The 23,645-nt window shown below is 44.4% G+C and overlaps 1 protein-coding gene across 1 annotated transcript in view; it reads right to left on the reverse strand.

Annotated features, from left to right (window-relative positions):
* Positions 1-2,091: 2,091 nt before the first annotated feature.
* Positions 2,092-23,645, reverse strand: part of dhx36 (DEAH (Asp-Glu-Ala-His) box polypeptide 36) — a 72,977-nt gene continuing 51,423 nt past the window's right edge. The window contains exons 24-25 of the mRNA XM_038960979.1: positions 3,224-3,376; positions 2,092-2,934 (exon numbers count right to left, since the gene is read on the reverse strand). Of these exons, the coding sequence (XP_038816907.1) occupies positions 2,719-2,934; positions 3,224-3,376 (369 nt within the window). The 3' untranslated portion in view covers positions 2,092-2,718. The remainder of the gene's footprint in view (positions 2,935-3,223; positions 3,377-23,645) is intronic.

Here is a 23,645-nt window from a genome sequence, read left to right on the forward strand (position 1 = left end):
GGGAACAGACATCTGTTATGGCTGGGGGACCGGGGAACAGACATCTGTTATGGCTGGGGGACCAGACATCTGTTATGGCTGGGGGACCGGGGAACAGACATCTGTTATGGCTGGGGGACCGGGGAACAGACATCTGTTATGGCTGGGGGACCGGGGAACAGACATCTGTTATGGCTGGGGGACCGGGGAACAGACATCTGTTATGGCTGGAGGACCGGGGAACAGACATCTGTTATGGCTGGGGGAAAGGGGAACAGACATCTGTTATGGCTGGGGGAAAGGGGAACAGACATCTGTTATGGCTGGGGGAAAGGGGAACAGACATCTGTTATGGCTGGGGGACCGGGGAACAGACATCTGTTATGGCTGGGGACCGGGGAACAGACATCTGTTATGGCTGGGGAACAGACATCTGTTATGGCTGGGGGACAGACATCTGTTATGGCTGGGGGACCGGGGAACAGACATCTGTTATGGCTGGGGGAAAGGGGAACAGACATCTGTTATGGCTGGGGGACCGGGGAACAGACATCTGTTATGGCTGGGGGACCGGGGAACAGACATCTGTTATGGCTGGGGGAAAGGGGAACAGACATCTGTTATGGCTGGGGGACCGGGGAACAGACATCTGTTATGGCTGGGGGACCGGGGAACAGACATCTGTTATGGCTGGGGGAAAGGGGAACAGACATCTGTTATGGCTGGGGGACCAGGGAACAGACATCTGTTATGGCTGGGGAACAGACATCTGTTATGGCTGGGGGACCAGACATCTGTTATGGCTGGGGGAAAGGGGAACAGACATCTGTTATGGCTGGGGGACAGACATCTGTTATGGCTGGGGAACAGACATCTGTTATGGCTGGGGGACCGGGGAACAGACATCTGTTATGGCTGGGGGACCGGGGAACAGACATCTGTTATGGCTGGGGGACCGGGGAACAGACATCTGCTATGGCTGGGGGACCGGGGAACAGACATCTGTTATGGCTGGGGGACCGGGGAACAGACATCTGTTATGGCTGGGGGACCGGGGAACAGACATCTGTTATGGCTGGGGAACAGACATCTGTTATGGCTGGGGGACCGGGGAACAGACATCTGTTATGGCTGGGGGACCGGGGAACAGATATCTGTTATGACTCAGGACCAGTCAGAGAGAATGGGTTTGGTTTTAATTGGTAACATTCACTGCTGTATCTGTACCTCCTGTTAAGAGATTAGACCGATGGATACATAAATATCAAGATAACACATGGATTCTATTAAAGACATGCTCCGGTACTTTGGCGACTAAGTATTTTTTAAACCTCCCGCTTTGGGCTGGATGTAGTTCATACATGCATCATCTATGAGCAGAATTACCTCAGCCACAAAATCCCTAGTTTGAAAGAGACTTTTCTGGAAGATGTGCCATTTCCCCCCATGTGGGCCAGCCCCCTAGCGATTTGAGTTCCAGCCCCTCGCCATGTGAGTGACAGCTGGCAAGAATCACACACAGCAATGACATGGTGCACATGTAATTATCACTTTTGGCATGTGGGGCTACTTTCAGGACTACTGGCTAAAAAGTATACAAAATTGCCAGAGAATCCCTTTAATGTAGGATTTCATGTGGTTTAGGTACCAGGTACCCTAGTGGTTAGAGGGTTGGGCCAGTAACCGAAAGGTTGCCAGATCGAATCCCTGAGCTGACAAGGTAAAAATCTGTTGACTGCCCCTGAACAAGGCAGTTAACCCACTGTTCCTAGGCTGTCATTGAAAATAAGAATTTGTTCTTAACTGACTTGCCTGGTTAAAGGTAAAAATAAAAAGTTAGTTGGATAACGCAATGTACATTTATCACAGCTGTTACATTTTAATAAAGACTCAATTCTGGAATATGTATTACAGCTTATAATTCATTCTGATCGCCCCTTTTCGGCTATGCACCTCAAAGGCAATATTTCCACGTTCGTAGAGATCGCATTCATGGTAAATGCTGCAGATGGCAGCTCAGTTAGAAATTACCTTTAAATGTCAAGCACGCCATAATGCGAATCCAGGCCTTAATCTCTCCCACTTCACACCACACTAGAAAAGACTAACGTCACACTGCAATAAGGTCAGCTTTAATGGTTCAGCTTCAGGGAGAAGATTCAAATATTTGAACAAAAACTGAATAGAAAACAACGGCCATTTGACAACATGAGAATGTCAAGCAATATCAACAAAATAGCATTCCATACAACTTAGTTTCACATAATTGTTCTTAACAAATGCAAAAATACATGCTCAGCCTTTTCCAGTTGGCTTACAGAATTAGATTCAAATAGTTGGTGTTCGGGGACTTTTTCTTCACATACCGACCTGACTGGACTCATATCCAATAGAGATCTCTACTTGGAAACAATTTTGCATGGACATTGATGGCTTCCACCATTTTAAAGTAGTCAACTGGGTGGGGGATTCCTATGGGAATGACCAGAGCATGGTCTTCAAATTGGTTTGCCTAGTTGGTAAATGGCGTTAAGCTATATCGCCAAAATAACACAATACACAATATTTAGTTTAAGACTCCAGCTCTGCAAGTGGCGGTAAATCACCAACATTAGCTTGACACTTTGTTCAAACGGAGATAGCATGGGCAGCGCCATTATGGCACAGATACAAAGTGGAGACCTCTTTCCATCTCTATGGCCTGAGCTTTTCTCTGGGTTGAGAAGAGATGCAGCAGTTCTAGTACTGGTCACCACCATCATCGTTGTTGTAATACTGGTGACGTCCTCTAGGGGCAGTGTTCCTCGCGTTAACGTTGGGCCTCTCCTGGGTGGTGATGAGGTCTATGATGGCTGTGATGACAGCACAGTCTTTGGATTGGCGGTTGCTCCAGTCCACAGGGGCGGGGCTTCGGATCTTCTCTTCCAATAGAGAGTCCAGCTCCTTCTTCAGATTCTACAGAGAGGCAGATAAGGAAAACGGTCGGGTGTGTGTGTGTTTGTCTGTTTGTGTGTGTGTTTGCGTGTGTGTGTGTGTCTGTTTTGTGTGTGTCTGTGTGTGTCTGTTTTGTGTGTGTGTGTGTGTTTGCGCGTGTGTGTGTGTTTGCGCGTGTGTGTGTGTGTTTGCGTGTGTGTGTGTGTGTGTCTGTTTGCGTGTGTGTGTGTGTGTTTGTGTGTGTGTGTCTGTGTTTGTGTGTGTCTGTTTGTGTGTGTCTGTTTGTGTGTGTGCGTGTGTGTTCGTGTACCTTGACGAGGTGAGCGATGCGTCCGGGGGACTGGAAGACGATCCACTCATCCACAGCGATGGTCTCCTGGTCCTGATCCATCTGGATAGTGACGTCACCTCCAAAGAACAGCAGGGAGAACGGAGACACCTCAGTACAGTCGTACAGGAAGATCTGGGGACAGACATGGATACAGCATTAATACATACAGGAAGATCTGGGGTCAGACATGGATACAGAATTAATACATACAGGAAGATCTGGGGACAGACATGGATACAGCATTAATACATACAGGAAGATCTGGGGACAGACATGGATACAGCATTAATACATACAGGAAGATCTGGGGACAGACATGGATACAGCATTAATACATACAGGAAGATCTGGGGACAGACATGGATACAGCATTAATACATACAGGAAGATCTGGGGTCAGACATGGATACAGCATTAATACATACAGGAAGATCTGGGGTCAGACATGGATACAGCATTAATACATACAGGAAGATCTGGGGACAGACATGGATACAGCATTAATACATACAGGAAGATCTGGGGACAGACATGGATACAGAATTAACACACACATACAGGAAGATCTGGGGTCAGACATGGATACAGTATTAATACATACAGGAAGATCTGGGGACAGACATGGATACAGCATTAATACATACAGGAAGATCTGGGGACAGACATGGATACAGAATTAACACACACATACAGGAAGATCTGGGGACAGACATGGATACAGCATTAATACACACATACAGGAAGATCTGGGGACAGACATGGATACAGAATTAACACACACATACAGGAAGATCTGGGGACAGACATGGATACAGAATTAACACACACATACAGGAAGATCTGGGGACAGACATGGATACAGAATTAACACACACATACAGGAAGATCTGGGGACAGACATGGATACAGAATTAACACACACATACAGGAAGATCTGGGGACAGACATGGATACAGAATTAACACACACATACAGGAAGATCTGGGGACAGACATGGATACAGAATTAACACACACATACAGGAAGATCTGGGGACAGACATGGATACAGAATTAACACACACATACAGGAAGATCTGGGGACAGACATGGATACAGTATTAACACACACACACATACAGGAAGATCTGGGGACAAATGAAATCATTTTATTTGTCACATGCTTGGTCAATAACAGGTGTAAACCAACAGTGAAATGCTTACTGACGGGCTCTTCCCAACAATACAGAGACAAAGAAAACAAATAGAAAAATGTATAACAAGGAATAAATCCACAATGAGTAACAATAACTTGGCTATATACACACGGGGCACCAGTACTTGGCTATATACACACGGGGCACCAGTACTGAGTCAATGTTCAGGTGTATGAGGTAATAACTTGGCTATATACACCAGTACTGAGTCGATGTGCAGGTGTATGAGGTAATAACTTGGCTATATACACCAGTACTGAGTCGATGTGCAGGTGTATGATGTAGATATGTACATATAGGTAGGGATAGTTGAGGTAGATATGTACATATACCGGTAGGTATGAGGTAGATATGTACATATAGGTATGAGGTAGATATGTACATATAGATAGGGATAGTTGAGGTAGATATGTACATATAGATAGGGATAGTTGAGGTAGATATGTACATATAGATAGGGATAGTGGAGGTAGATATGTACATATAGATAGGGATAGTGGAGGTAGATATGTACATATAGATAGGGATAGTGGAGGTAGATATGTACATATAGATAGGGATAGTTGAGGTAGATATGTACATATAGATAGGGATAGTGGAGGTAGATATGTACATATAGATAGGGATAGTTGAGGTAGATATGTACATATAGATAGGGATAGTTGAGGTAGATATGTACATATAGATAGGGATAGTGGAGGTAGATATGTACATATAGATAGGGATAGTTGAGGTAGATATGTACATATAGATAGGGATAGTGGAGGTAGATATGTACATATAGATAGGGATAGTTGAGGTAGATATGTACATATAGATAGGGATAGTGGAGGTAGATATGTACATATAGGTAGGGATAGTGGAGGTAGATATGTACATATAGATAGGGATAGTGGAGGTAGATATGTACATATAGATAGGGATAGTGGAGGTAGATATGTACATATAGATAGGGATAGTTGAGGTAGATATGTACATATAGATAGGGATAGTGGAGGTAGATATGTACATATAGATAGGGATAGTTGAGGTAGATATGTACATATAGGTAGGGGGTAAAGTGACTAGACAACACAATAGATAAACAGTAACAGCAGTGTATGTGATGGGTCAAAATAGTGCAAAGAGGGTAAATGCAGATAGTCTGGGTAGCTATTGGTGAACTAACTAAGCTCCGGTGCAGTAGCAGAGAGAACAGTCTATGACTTGGGTGGCTGGAGTCTGATCATTTTTAGGGCCTTCCTCTGACACCGCCTGGTATATAGGCCCTGGATGGTAGGGAGTTCGGCCCCAGTGATGTACTGGGCCGTACTCACTACCCTCTGTAGCACCTTGCAGTCGGATGCCAAGCAGTTGCCATACCAAGCGGTGATGCAGCCAGTCAAGAAGCTCTCAATGGTGCTGTCAAAGAAATTCTATAGGAAGAGAGACTGCAGATTCTTTCAAACAACATATTTTATTATAAGATTTGCAAAAATGAAGCAATCAACCATCACTAAGAAGAGTCAGATTTGAAAAGCTTAATGAACAGAGCTGTCTTTCACCTCTTGTAGAAACGACATCCTATCTTTGTGACAGTTATGTGCAGAAACAGGCCCTGGGAACAGAGCTCGTCGGTGTAGACCAAGATAGCTGACATCCACCATTTGTCTGTTCTTCCCTGCACTTCCCACATAGAATTATCCATTGTTATATGTTAGTATTTCTGCTGATACAGGCTTGTCTTGTATGAATCTGAGCGTACGGATTTATGAGCTGCTTGGATGCGACAGCAGTATGTGACCACCTGTGTTTACAATCGGCAGGAATTGCACCAAGTAAAAACAGCATAGTATGTCTAATTAAACAGTATAGCATGTATAATTAAACAGTATAGTATGTCTAATGAATGGTATGTCTAAACAGTATAATTAGACATACTATACTGTTTAATAAGACATACTATTAATTAGACATACTAAACTGTTAAACAGTATAGTATGTCTAATTAAACAGCATAGTATGTCTAATTAATAGTATGTCTAATTAATAGTATGTCTAATTAAACAGTATAGTATGTCTAATTAAACAGTATAGTAAGTCTGATTAAACAGTATAGTACGTCTAATTAATAGTATGTCTAAATAAACAGCATAGTATGTTGAATTAAACAGCATAGTATGTAATGAATATTACATTTCCACCACAGTGCAGTTGGAGAACCTTTTGAGGATCTCAGGGCCCGCCCCTTGGTCGGCCATGATTACTACAAGTTTAGATAGCTGGCCATTAGACTAACTTAATCTGAAACATGTTAGCTGACATGGCTAATTGAGTGACTGACAAAACAAGAGAAACTGCTGATGCACAACCATATAGCCTTTTATTTTTTTTACTTTTACCCCAATTTCGTGGTATCCAATTGGTAGTTACTGTCTCATCGCAGCAACTCCCGTACGGACTCGGGAGAGGCAAAGGTCGAGAGCCGTGCATCCTCCGAAACACAACCCAACCGAGCCGAACTGCTTCTTGACACAATGCCCGCTTAACCCGGAAGCCAGCCGCACCAATGTGTCGGAGGAAACACCGTACACCTGGCGACCGTGTCAACATGCATTTCGCCCCGCCGCCACATGAGATGGGACAAGAACATTCCTGCCGGCCAAACACTCCCTTAACCCAGATGACGCTGGGCCAATTGTGCGCCGCCCCATGGGTCTCCCGGGTCGCGGCCGGCTGCGACAGAGCCTGGACTCGAACCAGGATCTCTAGTGGCACAGCTAGCACTGCGATGCAGAGCCTTGTGCCACGCAGGAGGCACAACCATATTTCTAAATTGCACCTTGTGTATTCTACTATTCTAACTCGCAACAGTAAGTTGAGATCCTGACTGAGTTCCTAAAACACATTTCCACAGCCAGTAACCCATCCCTCCTCTAACTGATAACATTCAGTGCGGCAGGGTAGAGAGAGGACAGAGAGGCTGGCATTGACTGTTGTGACTGTTCCTCTTCCCTGGTACTGTCTGGGAGCTTGGGTGTGCCAGGGACTTTTGGGAGGGAGTTGAAAGCCACTGGTTTAATCAAATATTAATCACGTCTAAAAATGGGACCAGAGTTAACCTTTACCCACCCACTCAGTGAAACGGTCACAAACAACACTCTGGAACTCACAACCATCCATCCAAGTCCATATCCCTCACCCTCTGGTGTGAGTATCCTACTACATGAATCAGGATGTATTACCTATCCCTCACCCTCTGGTGTGTGTATCCTACTACATGAATCAGGATGTATTACCTATCTCTCACCCTCTGGTGTGAGTATCCTACTACATGAATCAGGATGTATTACCTATCTCTCACCCTCTGGTGTGAGTATCCTACTACATGAATCAGGATGTATTACCTATCTCTCACCCTCTGGTGTGTGTATCCTACTATATGAATCAGGATGTATTACCTATCCCTCACCCTCTGGTGTGTGTATCCTACTATATGAATCAGGATGTATTACCTATCCCTCACCCTCTGGTGTGTGTATCCTACTACATGAATCAGGATGTATTACCTATCCCTCACCCTCTGGTGTGAGTATCCTACTACATGAATCAGGATGTATTACCTATCTCACCCTCTGGTGTGTGTATCCTACTACATGAATCAGGATGTATTACCTATCTCTCACCCTCTGGTGTGAGTATCCTACTACATGAATCAGGATGTATTACCTATCTCTCACCCTCTGGTGTGAGTATCCTACTACATGAATCAGGATGTATTACCTATCCCTCACCCTCTGGTGTGAGTATCCTACTACATGAATCAGGATGTATTACCTATCTCACCCTCTGGTGTGAGTATCCTACTACATGAATCAGGATGTATTACCTATCCCTCACCCTCTGGTGTGAGTATCCTACTACATGAATGTATTACCTATCCCTCACCCTCTGGTGTGAGTATCCTACTACATGAATCAGGATGTATTACCTATCCCTCACCCTCTGGTGTGTGTATCCTACTACATGAATCAGGATGTATTACCTATCCCTCACCCTCTGGTGTGAGTATCCTACTACATGAATCAGGATGTATTACCTATCCCTCACCCTCTGGTGTGTGTATCCTACTATATGAATCAGGATGTATTACCTATCCCTCACCCTCTGGTGTGTGTATCCTACTATATGAATCAGGATGTATTACCTATCCCTCACCCTCTGGTGTGAGTATCCTACTACATGAATCAGGATGTATTACCTATCCCTCACCCTCTGGTGTGTGTATCCTACTACATGAATCAGGATGTATTACCTATCTCTCACCCTCTGGTGTGAGTATCCTACTACATGAATCAGGATGTATTACCTATCCCTCACCCTCTGGTGTGAGTATCCTACTACATGAATCAGGATGTATTACCTATCTCACCCTCTGGTGTGTGTATCCTACTACATGAATCAGGATGTATTACCTATCCCTCACCCTCTGGTGTGAGTATCCTACTACATGAATCAGGATGTATTACCTATCCCTCACCCTCTGGTGTGAGTATCCTACTACATGAAATCAGGATGTATTACCTATCTCACCCTCTGGTGTGTGTATCCTACTACATGAATCAGGATGTATTACCTATCCCTCACCCTCTGGTGTGAGTATCCTACTACATGAATCAGGATGTATTACCTATCCCTCACCCTCTGGTGTGTGTATCCTACTACATGAATCAGGATGTATTACCTATCCCTCACCCTCTGGTGTGAGTATCCTACTACATGAAATCAGGATGTATTACCTATCTCACCCTCTGGTGTGTGTATCCTACTACATGAATCAGGATGTATTACCTATCCCTCACCCTCTGGTGTGAGTATCCTACTACATGAATCAGGATGTATTACCTATCCCTCACCCTCTGGTGTGTGTATCCTACTACATGAATCAGGATGTATTACCTATCCCTCACCCTCTGGTGTGAGTATCCTACTACATGAATCAGGATGTATTACCTATCCCTCACCCTCTGGTGTGAGTATCCTACTACATGAATCAGGATGTATTACCTATCCCTCACCCTCTGGTGTGAGTATCCTACTACATGAATCAGGATGTATTACCTATCCCTCACCCTCTGGTGTGAGTATCCTACTACATGAATCAGGATGTATTACCTATCCCTCACCCTCTGGTGTGTGTATCCTACTATATGAATCAGGATGTATTACCTATCCCTCACCCTCTGGTGTGAGTATCCTACTACATGAATCAGGATGTATTACCTATCCCTCACCCTCTGGTGTGAGTATCCTACTACATGAATCAGGATGTATTACCTATCTCACCCTCTGGTGTGTGTATCCTACTACATGAATCAGGATGTATTACCTATCTCACCCTCTGGTGTGTGTATCCTACTACATGAATCAGGATGTATTACCTATCTCTCACCCTCTGGTGTGAGTATCCTACTACATGAATCAGGATGTATTACCTATCCTCACCCTCTGGTGTGTGTATCCTACTACATGAATCAGGATGTATTACCTATCCCTCACCCTCTGGTGTGAGTATCCTACTACATGAATCAGGATGTATTACCTATCCCTCACCCTCTGGTGTGAGTATCCTACTACATGAATCAGGATGTATTACCTATCCCTCACCCTCTGGTGTGAGTATCCTACTACATGAATCAGGATGTATTACCTATCCCTCACCCTCTGGTGTGAGTATCCTACTACATGAATCAGGATGTATTACCTATCCCTCACCCTCTGGTGTGAGTATCCTACTACATGAATCAGGATGTATTACCTATCCCTCACCCTCTGGTGTGAGTATCCTACTACATGAATCAGGATGTATTACCTATCTCACCCTCTGGTGTGAGTATCCTACTACATGAATCAGGATGTATTACCTATCCCTCACCCTCTGGTGTGAGTATCCTACTACATGAATGTATTACCTATCCCTCACCCTCTGGTGTGAGTATCCTACTACATGAATCAGGATGTATTACCTATCCCTCACCCTCTGGTGTGTGTATCCTACTACATGAATCAGGATGTATTACCTATCTCTCACCCTCTGGTGTGAGTATCCTACTATATGAATCAGGATGTATTACCTATCCCTCACCCTCTGGTGTGTGTATCCTACTATATGAATCAGGATGTATTACCTATCCCTCACCCTCTGGTGTGTGTATCCTACTACATGAATCAGGATGTATTACCTATCCCTCACCCTCTGGTGTGAGTATCCTACTACATGAATCAGGATGTATTACCTATCCCTCACCCTCTGGTGTGAGTATCCTACTACATGAATCAGGATGTATTACCTATCCTCACCCTCTGGTGTGAGTATCCTACTACATGAATCAGGATGTATTACCTATCCCTCACCCTCTGGTGTGAGTATCCTACTACATGAATCAGGATGTATTACCTATCCCTCGCCCTCTGGTGTGTGTATCCTACTACATGAATCAGGATGTATTACCTATCCCTCACCCTCTGGTGTGAGTATCCTACTACATGAATCAGGATGTATTACCTATCCCTCACCCTCTGGTGTGAGTATCCTACTACATGAAATCAGGATGTATTACCTATCTCACCCTCTGGTGTGTGTATCCTACTACATGAATCAGGATGTATTACCTATCTCTCACCCTCTGGTGTGAGTATCCTACTACATGAATCAGGATGTATTACCTATCTCTCACCCTCTGGTGTGAGTATCCTACTACATGAATCAGGATGTATTACCTATCCCTCACCCTCTGGTGTGTGTATCCTACTACATGAATCAGGATGTATTACCTATCCCTCACCCTCTGGTGTGAGTATCCTACTACATGAATCAGGATGTATTACCTATCTCACCCTCTGGTGTGAGTATCCTACTACATGAATCAGGATGTATTACCTATCCCTCACCCTCTGGTGTGAGTATCCTACTACATGAATCAGGATGTATTACATATCCCTCACCCTCTGGTGTGAGTATCCTACTACATGAATCAGGATGTATTACATATCTCACCCTCTGGTGTGAGTATCCTACTACATGAATCAGGATGTATTACCTATCCCTCACCCTCTGGTGTGAGTATCCTACTACATGAATCAGGATGTATTACCTATCTCACCCTCTGGTGTGAGTATCCTACTACATGAATCAGGATGTATTACCTATCCCTCACCCTCTGGTGTGAGTATCCTACTACATGAATCAGGATGTATTACCTATCTCACCCTCTGGTGTGAGTATCCTACTACATGAATCAGGATGTATTACCTATCCCTCACCCTCTGGTGTGAGTATCCTACTACATGAATCAGGATGTATTACCTATCCCTCACCCTCTGGTGTGAGTATCCTACTACATGAATGTATTACCTATCCCTCACCCTCTGGTGTGAGTATCCTACTACATGAATCAGGATGTATTACCTATCCCTCACCCTCTGGTGTGAGTATCCTACTACATGAATCAGGATGTATTACCTATCTCACCCTCTGGTGTGAGTATCCTACTACATGAATCAGGATGTATTACCTATCCCTCACCCTCTGGTGTGAGTATCCTACTACATGAATGTATTACCTATCCCTCACCCTCTGGTGTGAGTATCCTACTATATGAATCAGGATGTATTACCTATCCCTCACCCTCTGGTGTGTGTATCCTACTATATGAATCAGGATGTATTACCTATCCCTCACCCTCTGGTGTGTGTATCCTACTACATGAATCAGGATGTATTACCTATCTCTCACCCTCTGGTGTGAGTATCCTACTACATGAATCAGGATGTATTACCTATCCCTCACCCTCTGGTGTGAGTATCCTACTACATGAATCAGGATGTATTACCTATCCCTCACCCTCTGGTGTGAGTATCCTACTACATGAATCAGGATGTATTACCTATCCCTCACCCTCTGGTGTGAGTATCCTACTACATGAATCAGGATGTATTACCTATCCCTCACCCTCTGGTGTGAGTATCCTACTATATGAATCAGGATGTATTACCTATCCCTCACCCTCTGGTGTGTGTATCCTACTATATGAATCAGGATGTATTACCTATCCCTCACCCTCTGGTGTGTGTATCCTACTATATGAATCAGGATGTATTACCTATCCCTCACCCTCTGGTGTGAGTATCCTACTACATGAATCAGGATGTATTACCTATCCCTCACCCTCTGGTGTGTGTATCCTACTACATGAATCAGGATGTATTACCTATCCCTCACCCTCTGGTGTGTGTATCCTACTACATGAATCAGGATGTATTACCTATCCCTCACCCTCTGGTGTGAGTATCCTACTACATGAATCAGGATGTATTACCTATCTCACCCTCTGGTGTGAGTATCCTACTACATGAATCAGGATGTATTACCTCTCTCTCACCCTCTGGTGTGAGTATCCTACTACATGAATCAGGATGTATTACCTATCCCTCACCCTCTGGTGTGAGTATCCTACTACATGAATCAGGATGTATTACCTATCCCTCACCCTCTGGTGTGAGTATCCTACTACATGAATCAGGATGTATTACCTATCTCACCCTCTGGTGTGTGTATCCTACTACATGAATCAGGATGTATTACCTATCTCTCACCCTCTGGTGTGTGTATCCTACTACATGAATCAGGATGTATTACCTATCCCTCACCCTCTGGTGTGAGTATCCTACTACATGAATCAGGATGTATTACCTATCCCTCACCCTCTGGTGTGAGTATCCTACTACATGAATCAGGATGTATTACCTATCCCTCACCCTCTGGTGTGAGTATCCTACTACATGAATCAGGATGTATTACCTATCCCTCACCCTCTGGTGTGAGTATCCTACTACATGAATCAGGATGTATTACCTATCTCACCCTCTGGTGTGAGTATCCTACTACATGAATCAGGATGTATTACCTATCCCTCACCCTCTGGTGTGAGTATCCTACTACATGAATGTATTACCTATCCCTCACCCTCTGGTGTGAGTATCCTACTACATGAATCAGGATGTATTACCTATCCCTCACCCTCTGGTGTGTGTATCCTACTACATGAATCAGGATGTATTACCTATCCCTCACCCTCTGGTGTGAGTATCCTACTACATGAATCAGGATGTATTACCTATCCCTCACCCTCTGGTGTGTGTATCCTACTACATGAATCAGGATGTATTACCTATCCCTCACCCTCTGGTGTGTGTATCCTACTACATGAATCAGGATGTATTACCTATCCCTCACCCTCTGGTGTGAGTATCCTACTACATGAATCAGGATGTATTACCTATCCCTCACCCTCTGGTGTGAGTATCCTACTACATGAATCAGGATGTATTACCTATCCCTCACCCTCTGGTGTGAGTATCCTACTACATGAATCAGGATGTATTACCTATCCCTCGCCCTCTGGTGTGTGTATCCTACTACATGAATCAGGATGTATTACCTATCCCTCACCCTCTGGTGTGAGTATCCTACTACATGAATCAGGATGTATTACCTATCCCTCACCCTCTGGTGTGAGTATCCTACTACATGAAATCAGGATGTATTACCTATCTCACCCTCTGGTGTGTGTATCCTACTACATGAATCAGGATGTATTACCTATCCCTCACCCTCTGGTGTGAGTATCCTACTACATGAATCAGGATGTATTACCTATCCCTCACCCTCTGGTGTGAGTATCCTACTACATGAATCAGGATGTATTACCTATCCCTCACCCTCTGGTGTGTGTATCCTACTACATGAATCAGGATGTATTACCTATCCCTCACCCTCTGGTGTGAGTATCCTACTACATGAATCAGGATGTATTACCTATCTCACCCTCTGGTGTGAGTATCCTACTACATGAATCAGGATGTATTACCTATCTCTCACCCTCTGGTGTGAGTATCCTACTATATGAATCAGGATGTATTACCTATCCCTCACCCTCTGGTGTGTGTATCCTACTATATGAATCAGGATGTATTACCTATCCCTCACCCTCTGGTGTGTGTATCCTACTACATGAATCAGGATGTATTACCTATCTCACCCTCTGGTGTGAGTATCCTACTACATGAATCAGGATGTATTACCTATCCCTCACCCTCTGGTGTGAGTATCCTACTACATGAATCAGGATGTATTACCTATCTCACCCTCTGGTGTGTGTATCCTACTACATGAATCAGGATGTATTACCTATCTCTCACCCTCTGGTGTGAGTATCCTACTACATGAATCAGGATGTATTACCTATCTCTCACCCTCTGGTGTGAGTATCCTACTACATGAATCAGGATGTATTACCTATCCCTCACCCTCTGGTGTGAGTATCCTACTACATGAATCAGGATGTATTACATATCCCTCACCCTCTGGTGTGAGTATCCTACTACATGAATCAGGATGTATTACCTATCCCTCACCCTCTGGTGTGAGTATCCTACTACATGAATCAGGATGTATTACCTATCCCTCACCCTCTGGTGTGAGTATCCTACTACATGAATCAGGATGTATTACCTATCCCTCACCCTCTGGTGTGAGTATCCTACTACATGAATCAGGATGTATTACCTATCTCTCACCCTCTGGTGTGAGTATCCTACTACATGAATCAGGATGTATTACCTATCCCTCACCCTCTGGTGTGTGTATCCTACTATATGAATCAGGATGTATTACCTATCCCTCACCCTCTGGTGTGAGTATCCTATTACATGAATCAGGATGTATTACCTATCCCTCACCCTCTGGTGTGTGTATCCTACTACATGAATCAGGATGTATTACCTATCCCTCACCCTCTGGTGTGAGTATCCTACTACATGAATCAGGATGTATTACCTATCCCTCACCCTCTGGTGTGAGTATCCTACTACATGAATCAGGATGTATTACATATCCCTCACCCTCTGGTGTGAGTATCCTACTACATGAATCAGGATGTATTACCTATCCCTCACCCTCTGGTGTGTGTATCCTACTACATGAATCAGGATGTATTACCTATCCCTCACCCTCTGGTGTGAGTATCCTACTACATGAATCAGGATGTATTACATATCTCACTCTCTGGTGTGAGTATCCTACTACATGAATCAGGATGTATTACCTATCCCTCACCCTCTGGTGTGAGTATCCTACTACATGAATCAGGATGTATTACCTATCTCACCCTCTGGTGTGAGTATCCTACTACATGAATCAGGATGTATTACCTATCCCTCACCCTCTGGTGTGAGTATCCTACTACATGAATCAGGATGTATTACCTATCTCACCCTCTGGTGTGAGTATCCTACTACATGAATCAGGATGTATTACCTATCCCTCACCCTCTGGTGTGAGTATCCTACTACATGAATCAGGATGTATTACCTATCCCTCACCCTCTGGTGTGAGTATCCTACTACATGAATCAGGATGTATTACCTATCCCTCACCCTCTGGTGTGAGTATCCTACTATATGAATCAGGATGTATTACCTATCCCTCACCCTCTGGTGTGAGTATCCTACTACATGAATCAGGATGTATTACCTATCCCTCACCCTCTGGTGTGAGTATCCTACTACATGAATGTATTACCTATCCCTCACCCTCTGGTGTGAGTATCCTACTACATGAATCAGGATGTATTACCTATCCCTCACCCTCTGGTGTGTGTATCCTACTACATGAATCAGGATGTATTACCTATCCCTCACCCTCTGGTGTGAGTATCCTACTACATGAATCAGGATGTATTACCTATCCCTCACCCTCTGGTGTGTGTATCCTACTACATGAATCAGGATGTATTACCTATCCCTCACCCTCTGGTGTGAGTATCCTACTACATGAATCAGGATGTATTACCTATCCCTCACCCTCTGGTGTGAGTATCCTACTACATGAATCAGGATGTATTACCTATCCCTCACCCTCTGGTGTGAGTATCCTACTACATGAATCAGGATGTATTACCTATCCCTCACCCTCTGGTGTGAGTATCCTACTACATGAATCAGGATGTATTACCTATCCCTCACCCTCTGGTGTGAGTATCCTACTACATGAATCAGGATGTATTACCTATCCCTCACCCTCTGGTGTGAGTATCCTACTACATGAATCAGGATGTATTACCTATCTCACCCTCTGGTGTGTGTATCCTACTACATGAATCAGGATGTATTACCTATCTCTCACCCTCTGGTGTGAGTATCCTACTACATGAATCAGGATGTATTACCTATCCCTCACCCTCTGGTGTGAGTATCCTACTACATGAATCAGGATGTATTACCTATCCCTCACCCTCTGGTGTGTATCCTACTACATGAATCAGGATGTATTACCTATCCCTCACCCTCTGGTGTGTGTATCCTACTACATGAATCAGGATGTATTACCTATCCCTCACCCTCTGGTGTGTGTATCCTACTACATGAATCAGGATGTATTACCTATCCCTCACCCTCTGGTGTGAGTATCCTACTACATGAATCAGGATGTATTACCTATCCCTCACCCTCTGGTGTGAGTATCCTACTACATGAATCAGGATGTATTACCTATCTCTCACCCTCTGGTGTGAGTATCCTACTATATGAATCAGGATGTATTACCTATCCCTCACCCTCTGGTGTGTGTATCCTACTATATGAATCAGGATGTATTACCTATCCCTCACCCTCTGGTGTGAGTATCCTACTACATGAATCAGGATGTATTACCTATCTCACCCTCTGGTGTGTGTATCCTACTACATGAATCAGGATGTATTACCTCTCTCTCACCCTCTGGTGTGAGTATCCTACTACATGAATCAGGATGTATTACCTATCCCTCACCCTCTGGTGTGAGTATCCTACTACATGAATCAGGATGTATTACCTATCCCTCACCCTCTGGTGTGAGTATCCTACTACATGAATCAGGATGTATTACCTATCCCTCACCCTCTGGTGTGAGTATCCTACTACATGAATGTATTACCTATCCCTCACCCTCTGGTGTGAGTATCCTACTACATGAATCAGGATGTATTACCTATCCCTCACCCTCTGGTGTGTGTATCCTACTACATGAATCAGGATGTATTACCTATCCCTCACCCTCTGGTGTGAGTATCCTACTACATGAATCAGGATGTATTACCTATCCCTCACCCTCTGGTGTGTGTATCCTACTACATGAATCAGGATGTATTACCTATCTCTCACCCTCTGGTGTGTGTATCCTACTACATGAATCAGGATGTATTACCTATCCCTCACCCTCTGGTGTGAGTATCCTACTACATGAATCAGGATGTATTACCTATCTCACCCTCTGGTGTGTGTATCCTACTACATGAATCAGGATGTATTACCTATCTCTCACCCTCTGGTGTGAGTATCCTACTACATGAATCAGGATGTATTACCTATCCCTCACCCTCTGGTGTGTGTATCCTACTATATGAATCAGGATGTATTACCTATCCCTCACCCTCTGGTGTGTGTATCCTACTACATGAATCAGGATGTATTACCTATCCCTCACCCTCTGGTGTGAGTATCCTATTACATGAATCAGGATGTATTACCTATCCCTCACCCTCTGGTGTGAGTATCCTACTACATGAATCAGGATGTATTACCTATCCCTCACCCTCTGGTGTGAGTATCCTACTACATGAATCAGGATGTATTACCTATCCCTCACCCTCTGGTGTGTGTATCCTACTACATGAATCAGGATGTATTACCTATCCCTCACCCTCTGGTGTGAGTATCCTACTACATGAATCAGGATGTATTACCTATCCCTCACCCTCTGGTGTGAGTATCCTACTACATGAATCAGGATGTATTACCTATCCCTCACCCTCTGGTGTGAGTATCCTACTACATGAATCAGGATGTATTACATATCCCTCACCCTCTGGTGTGAGTATCCTACTACATGAATCAGGATGTATTACCTATCCCTCACCCTCTGGTGTGAGTATCCTACTACATGAATCAGGATGTATTACCTATCCCTCACCCTCTGGTGTGAGTATGCTACTACATGAATCAGGATGTATTACCTATCCCTCACCCTCTGGTGTGAGTATCCTACTACATGAATCAGGATGTATTACCTATCCCTCACCCTCTGGTGTGAGTATCCTACTACATGAATCAGGATGTATTACCTATCCCTCACCCTCTGGTGTGAGTATCCTACTATATGAATCAGGATGTATTACCTATCCCTCACCCTCTGGTGTGAGTATCCTACTACATGAATCAGGAACATGCATGAATCAAAAGATTGATACTAATTTGCAATAGGAAAAAAAGTACTGACAAACTGTGATTTTCGAGTGAACCATCTCTGTAAGGTTCATTTGTGGCAAATGGTGCAACATCGTTGTATGTATGCATGCTGTACTGTGTATGTATGCTGTACTGTGTATGCATGCTGTACTGTGTATGTATGCTGTACTGTGTATGCATGCTGTATGTATTGTAACAGTTTTGTCTTGTGATTATTGTTTGTTGGGGTGCCAGGTAGGTTGTGCCTACCAGAGAAAATAGATTTCTCCTTTTGGTTTGGGAGGGAATGAGTCCCTTCTGGTCCGCCAAGTCCACACCAACACAAAGGACTCATGTAAAAGTCAGTCTGGAAATTCACTTTTCATAAACCCTTAAAACATTGGAAATAACTTCAAAACAACTTATTTTGCATGGGTTGTATTACCAATATAAATGATCACACACACACAATAATATAACAAACAATGAGCTCTGGTTCCTCCAGAAAAGTCCCGTGCCTCAGGCCTAAAAGAGTCCAGCCCAGTAAAAAGTTCAGTGAACTCAAGTGACCTTAATCACGCAATGTTTGTCCGTTCATAAAAGTGTAGCGTAAACCCAGTCTCAATCATACAATCAAAATATCAAAAACTCTTTTAACATACAACCATAAACACTATCAAATCTTAGTTGTCTTCAACTACAACTGACCACAAATCAACACGGTATAAATCACACTCATACAAATGAAATAAGGTCACGACAAAACAACGGAGACCAAATGAGATGTGTAGTCCAAAGGAAGAAATTAGTGGATCCGATCCTGGTTAAACTTGAGACAAGGCTACAAAGCACACTTTTAAATACAACAAAACAAACGGAGTGAAGAAGCTTCGGAACTGAGGGTTGAACACATCCTCATTCGCACCACCATGACAACCCCACTTTTGAGCAGCTGATGCTGGCTATTTAATAGGGCATTAAAGGGGAAACGTCCTATTGGAAAGAGAAGCATTGAGACGGTTCAGACAAATTCAGGGCTGTCATACACCCCCTCTCCTGGAAAAAGCCAACCATTGCCCTGGAAGGCACATCTTGGTCTGGGAAACCGAGAAAAGTCTTTATCACTTTCCTCTACAAAAATATTCATGACTTTGTGGCGCTCAAGCTCCTCAGCTGAGGGGTAACAGGCCTTAAGGCGTGAGACTTCTGGGTCTAGGAATCAGAGAAAAGTATTCTCATCACTTTCCTCTTCAAAGATATCCAGGACCTTGTGGCGTTCAATCTCCTCCAATTCCTCAGCCGAGGGGTAACAGGCCTTAAGGCGTGAGACATGGACAACGCGCATATCTTCACCTGTGTCCTCTTTCACCACTCGGTAGTTCAAAGGGCCCATCTGCTCCACAATCCTATATGGTCCTTGCCATTTAGGAGCGAGCTTGGCCGAGAAGAATTGTTCAGCTTTCAAGTAAGGATGAGAGCGAAGCCACACCCGATCACTAACCTGGAACTGCATGTCTCGTCTCTTTTTATCATAATTTCCCTTCTGCTTGAGTCGGGCCTGGATCATGTTCTTTGAGACAAGAGCTCTCAAGTCGTGGAGATGGACTACCTGGTCATAGCAGGCTGAGTCTGGAGTAACCTGCTGGGGCTGTAGCACCATATCCAAGGGTCCTCAGAGGGGGGCGACTCAGGTTCAGCTCTGCAGGGGTGACTCCAGTGGACTCTTGCACAGCAGAATTCAGGGCAAATCGAAACTCGTGAAGGTGCTTGTCCCAGTGTTTGTGCTGGGTCCCTACATATGAAGAAACCATTGTCTTCAAGGTTTGATTAACTCTCTCAGTGAGGTTGGTCTGTGGGTGATAGGCCGTGGTCAACTTCTTTCGCAGGTCTCCTCAAAGAGATCAGAGACAAATTTGGAACCTCGGTCAGACAGGATGTAATCAGGCACTCCCCAGCGAGTCAGGATCTCTTTCTTGATAAAGTTATACAGCCTTCGCGGTGGCCTGACAAAGGGCAAAGAGCTCCACCCACTTGGAATAGTAATCAACAAAAACAAGCATGTACACATTCTGATTGGAGCTTCTAGGAAATGGACCCATCAAATCCACTCCTAACATTTCCCAAGGTCGGGTAACCACCGTTTGCTGCAACTTGCCAGCAGGTTTTCTACCTTCTGGTTTGTACATTTGACAAACCTGACTGTTTCAGATGTGTGACTTCACATCCATGCTCAGATGTGGCCAGTACAGTAATGCTTGCAACCGCTTGTAGGTTTTGAACCTGCTCAAATGACCAGCTAACGGGTCTTCATGGAAATGTTGCAGCAGTTGAAGGCGTAAAGGTTCAGGTTTGTACATTTGGTAGTGTTCTGTGAGGTAGTTGTACAACTCAGTATACTTTGTATTCAATGATGGTCAGCTTTGTGGTAGGATTGACCATCTTTTCTAGATGTACTTCTGGATCATCCTGTTGGGCTTTCCAAATGGTCTCATCAGAGATGGGAAAGTCAGTTTTGGGTGAGTCTCGACTGCTAGACAGAACAGTAGCACATGTAAGATGAGGGCCACCATTACCACCAGCAGGAGCTCTGGATAAGGCATCTGGAACAGTGTTGTATTTTCCTTTCCTGTATTCTACTTCAAAGGTGAACTTTTGCAACCGTAGAGCCCATCTGATGAGTCTGGTGCTTGGTTTGTTGGTCTTGAACACCCACACAAAGGGAGGAATGGTCAGTGACCACAGTGAAGTGTCTTCCCTCCAGGTAGTACCTCCACTTTTCCAAATCCCAGACAACTGCAAGGCACTCTTGCTCGTTTGTGGAGTAGTTCTGTTCTGCTCCATTCAATGTCCGACTGGCGAACGCTAGCACTTCTTCAATGCCAAGTCCAGTCTGTTGGACTAGGACAGCACCAAGTACAACATCACTTGCATCAGTATAAACAACAAAAGGGCAGTCAAAGTTAGGATGACCCAAAATGGGAGGTGTTGACATGGTGTCGTTTCAGGGTTTCAAAGGATGTCTGGCACTCTGCCGTCCATCGGAATTTCACTCCTTTTCGCTTCAATGCGTTGAGTGGTTCTGCCACCTGGGAGAAGTTTAACACAAACCGATGGTACCATCCAGCCATCCCAAGTAACCGTTGAAGGGCCTTGTGGGTGGTTGGCACAGGGAAGTCTTCTACAGCCTTGGTCTTTTCAGGATCCACATGAATGCCGTCAAAAGACACAATATGGCCAAGGAATTTCAGGGAGGTTTGGCAGAAGTTGCTCTTCTTCATGTTGAATGTCAGACCAGCTTCTCTTAGATTATCCAACACTGCTTGAAGGTCTTGAAAGTGTTGTTCCCTGGTCTGGGAGTAGATAATTATATTGTCCAGGTAGATGAAACAGATCTTCCCTTTGAGCTCAGCTAACGCAATCTCCATCAGTCTTTGGAAAGTGGCAGGTGCATTCTTTAATCCAAAAGGCATCACTTTAAAAGGAAAACAGGCCCTCAGCACAAAAGCAGTCTTGTCCTTGCTTTCCTGGTCCATCTCAACCTGCCAATAGCCACTATTGAGGTCAAGGGTAGTGAACACAACAGCGCCAGACAATGACTCCAGGATCTCTTGGATGGTGGGAAGAGGATAGGCATCAGTCTGGGAGACATTGTTGGTCTTCCTATAGTCCACACAAAATCTAAGACCACCAGTCTTTTTTGGGGATGAGGACAATAGGAGCAGTCCAGGGAGAGGAGGAACGTTCAATTATATCAACATATCATTAATGAGTCCCTTTTGGATGATTAGCTTCGCTGGGGACAAACAATATGGCTTCTGCTTGATCGGCACTTCCTGTGTAAGGAATATTTTGTGCTTCAGGAGCCCGGTGCTTCCCAGCTTTGAAGTAAATACATCAGCACTATTCTGCAGCCTTAACTTCTCTGGCTGTTCCAGCTGAGCTCTTCTCACAGCCTGTATGGACAGGGGTAACACCAGTTGGTGCGGTATTAACTGAAAGGAAGGGGATGTCGGCGGGGGGGGCGTAGGCAGTGACTCTTAGGGTTTCAGCTTTGGTCAAAGCACCCAGAGTAGGATGGTCGTTCCTGCGAAGGGAGTTTGGTGTGTTGGCCTGTTGTGATTTGTGGTTTCTGGAAGGGTTTACTTGATACTGATTTGGACATGTAGCTGAAGAATGTCCCTTTTTGCTACATCTCCAACAGAACATGGGAGGGGTCTTGGCTGGAGACTCTGGCTGTTGTTGATGGTCTGGCTTGGGTAACTGTTTGGGTGTCTGTTTCGTTCTCTGTTCATGTTGCTGTTGGCATTCTCTGTCCTTCTGGAACTGCTGTCCCAAGCGAACCAGTCCATCGACAGTGGTGACTCTTTCTCTGTTCATATTGCTGTTGGCATTCTCTGTCCTTCTCGAACTGCTGTCCCAGGCGAACCAGTCCATCGACAGTGGTGACTCTTTCTCTGAGTTGACTGGCTAGTAGAGGGTTGGATGTTCTTCAAGATCAACTTAATGACCTCTTACTCTTTAATGCCAGGTTTCCACCGTCTGCACAGGGAGTGGTAACCGTATGCAGTCACGGATACTCGTTCTCTCTCTTTGCACTCGATTCCTGACTCTGTCTGCCAGCTCACCTATGTAGTCCTCAGACAGAAATGCATATGAAAAGTTGGCCTCAAAGTCAGCCCAGGAAGTAGTGGTGAGACATGCGAGATTTTGGAGATGTTGTTGAGTCCGACGAATATCAAGGATGTCACCTTGAAGTTGTAAGACTACAACCTCTGGAGATAAACCAGAATAATGGAGGAAGGTTGGGTGTCAGAGGGAGGGCTAGCTCAGTACTTCCACACAGGTCCATGTCAATAAGTGAGTAACTAGTTAGACTTCCTGTGGCCTGTGGTCCAGACCGAGCAT

The sequence above is a fragment of the Salvelinus namaycush genome, chromosome 23 (genome assembly GCF_016432855.1).
Source record: "Salvelinus namaycush isolate Seneca chromosome 23, SaNama_1.0, whole genome shotgun sequence".
NCBI lineage: Eukaryota > Metazoa > Chordata > Actinopteri > Salmoniformes > Salmonidae > Salvelinus > Salvelinus namaycush.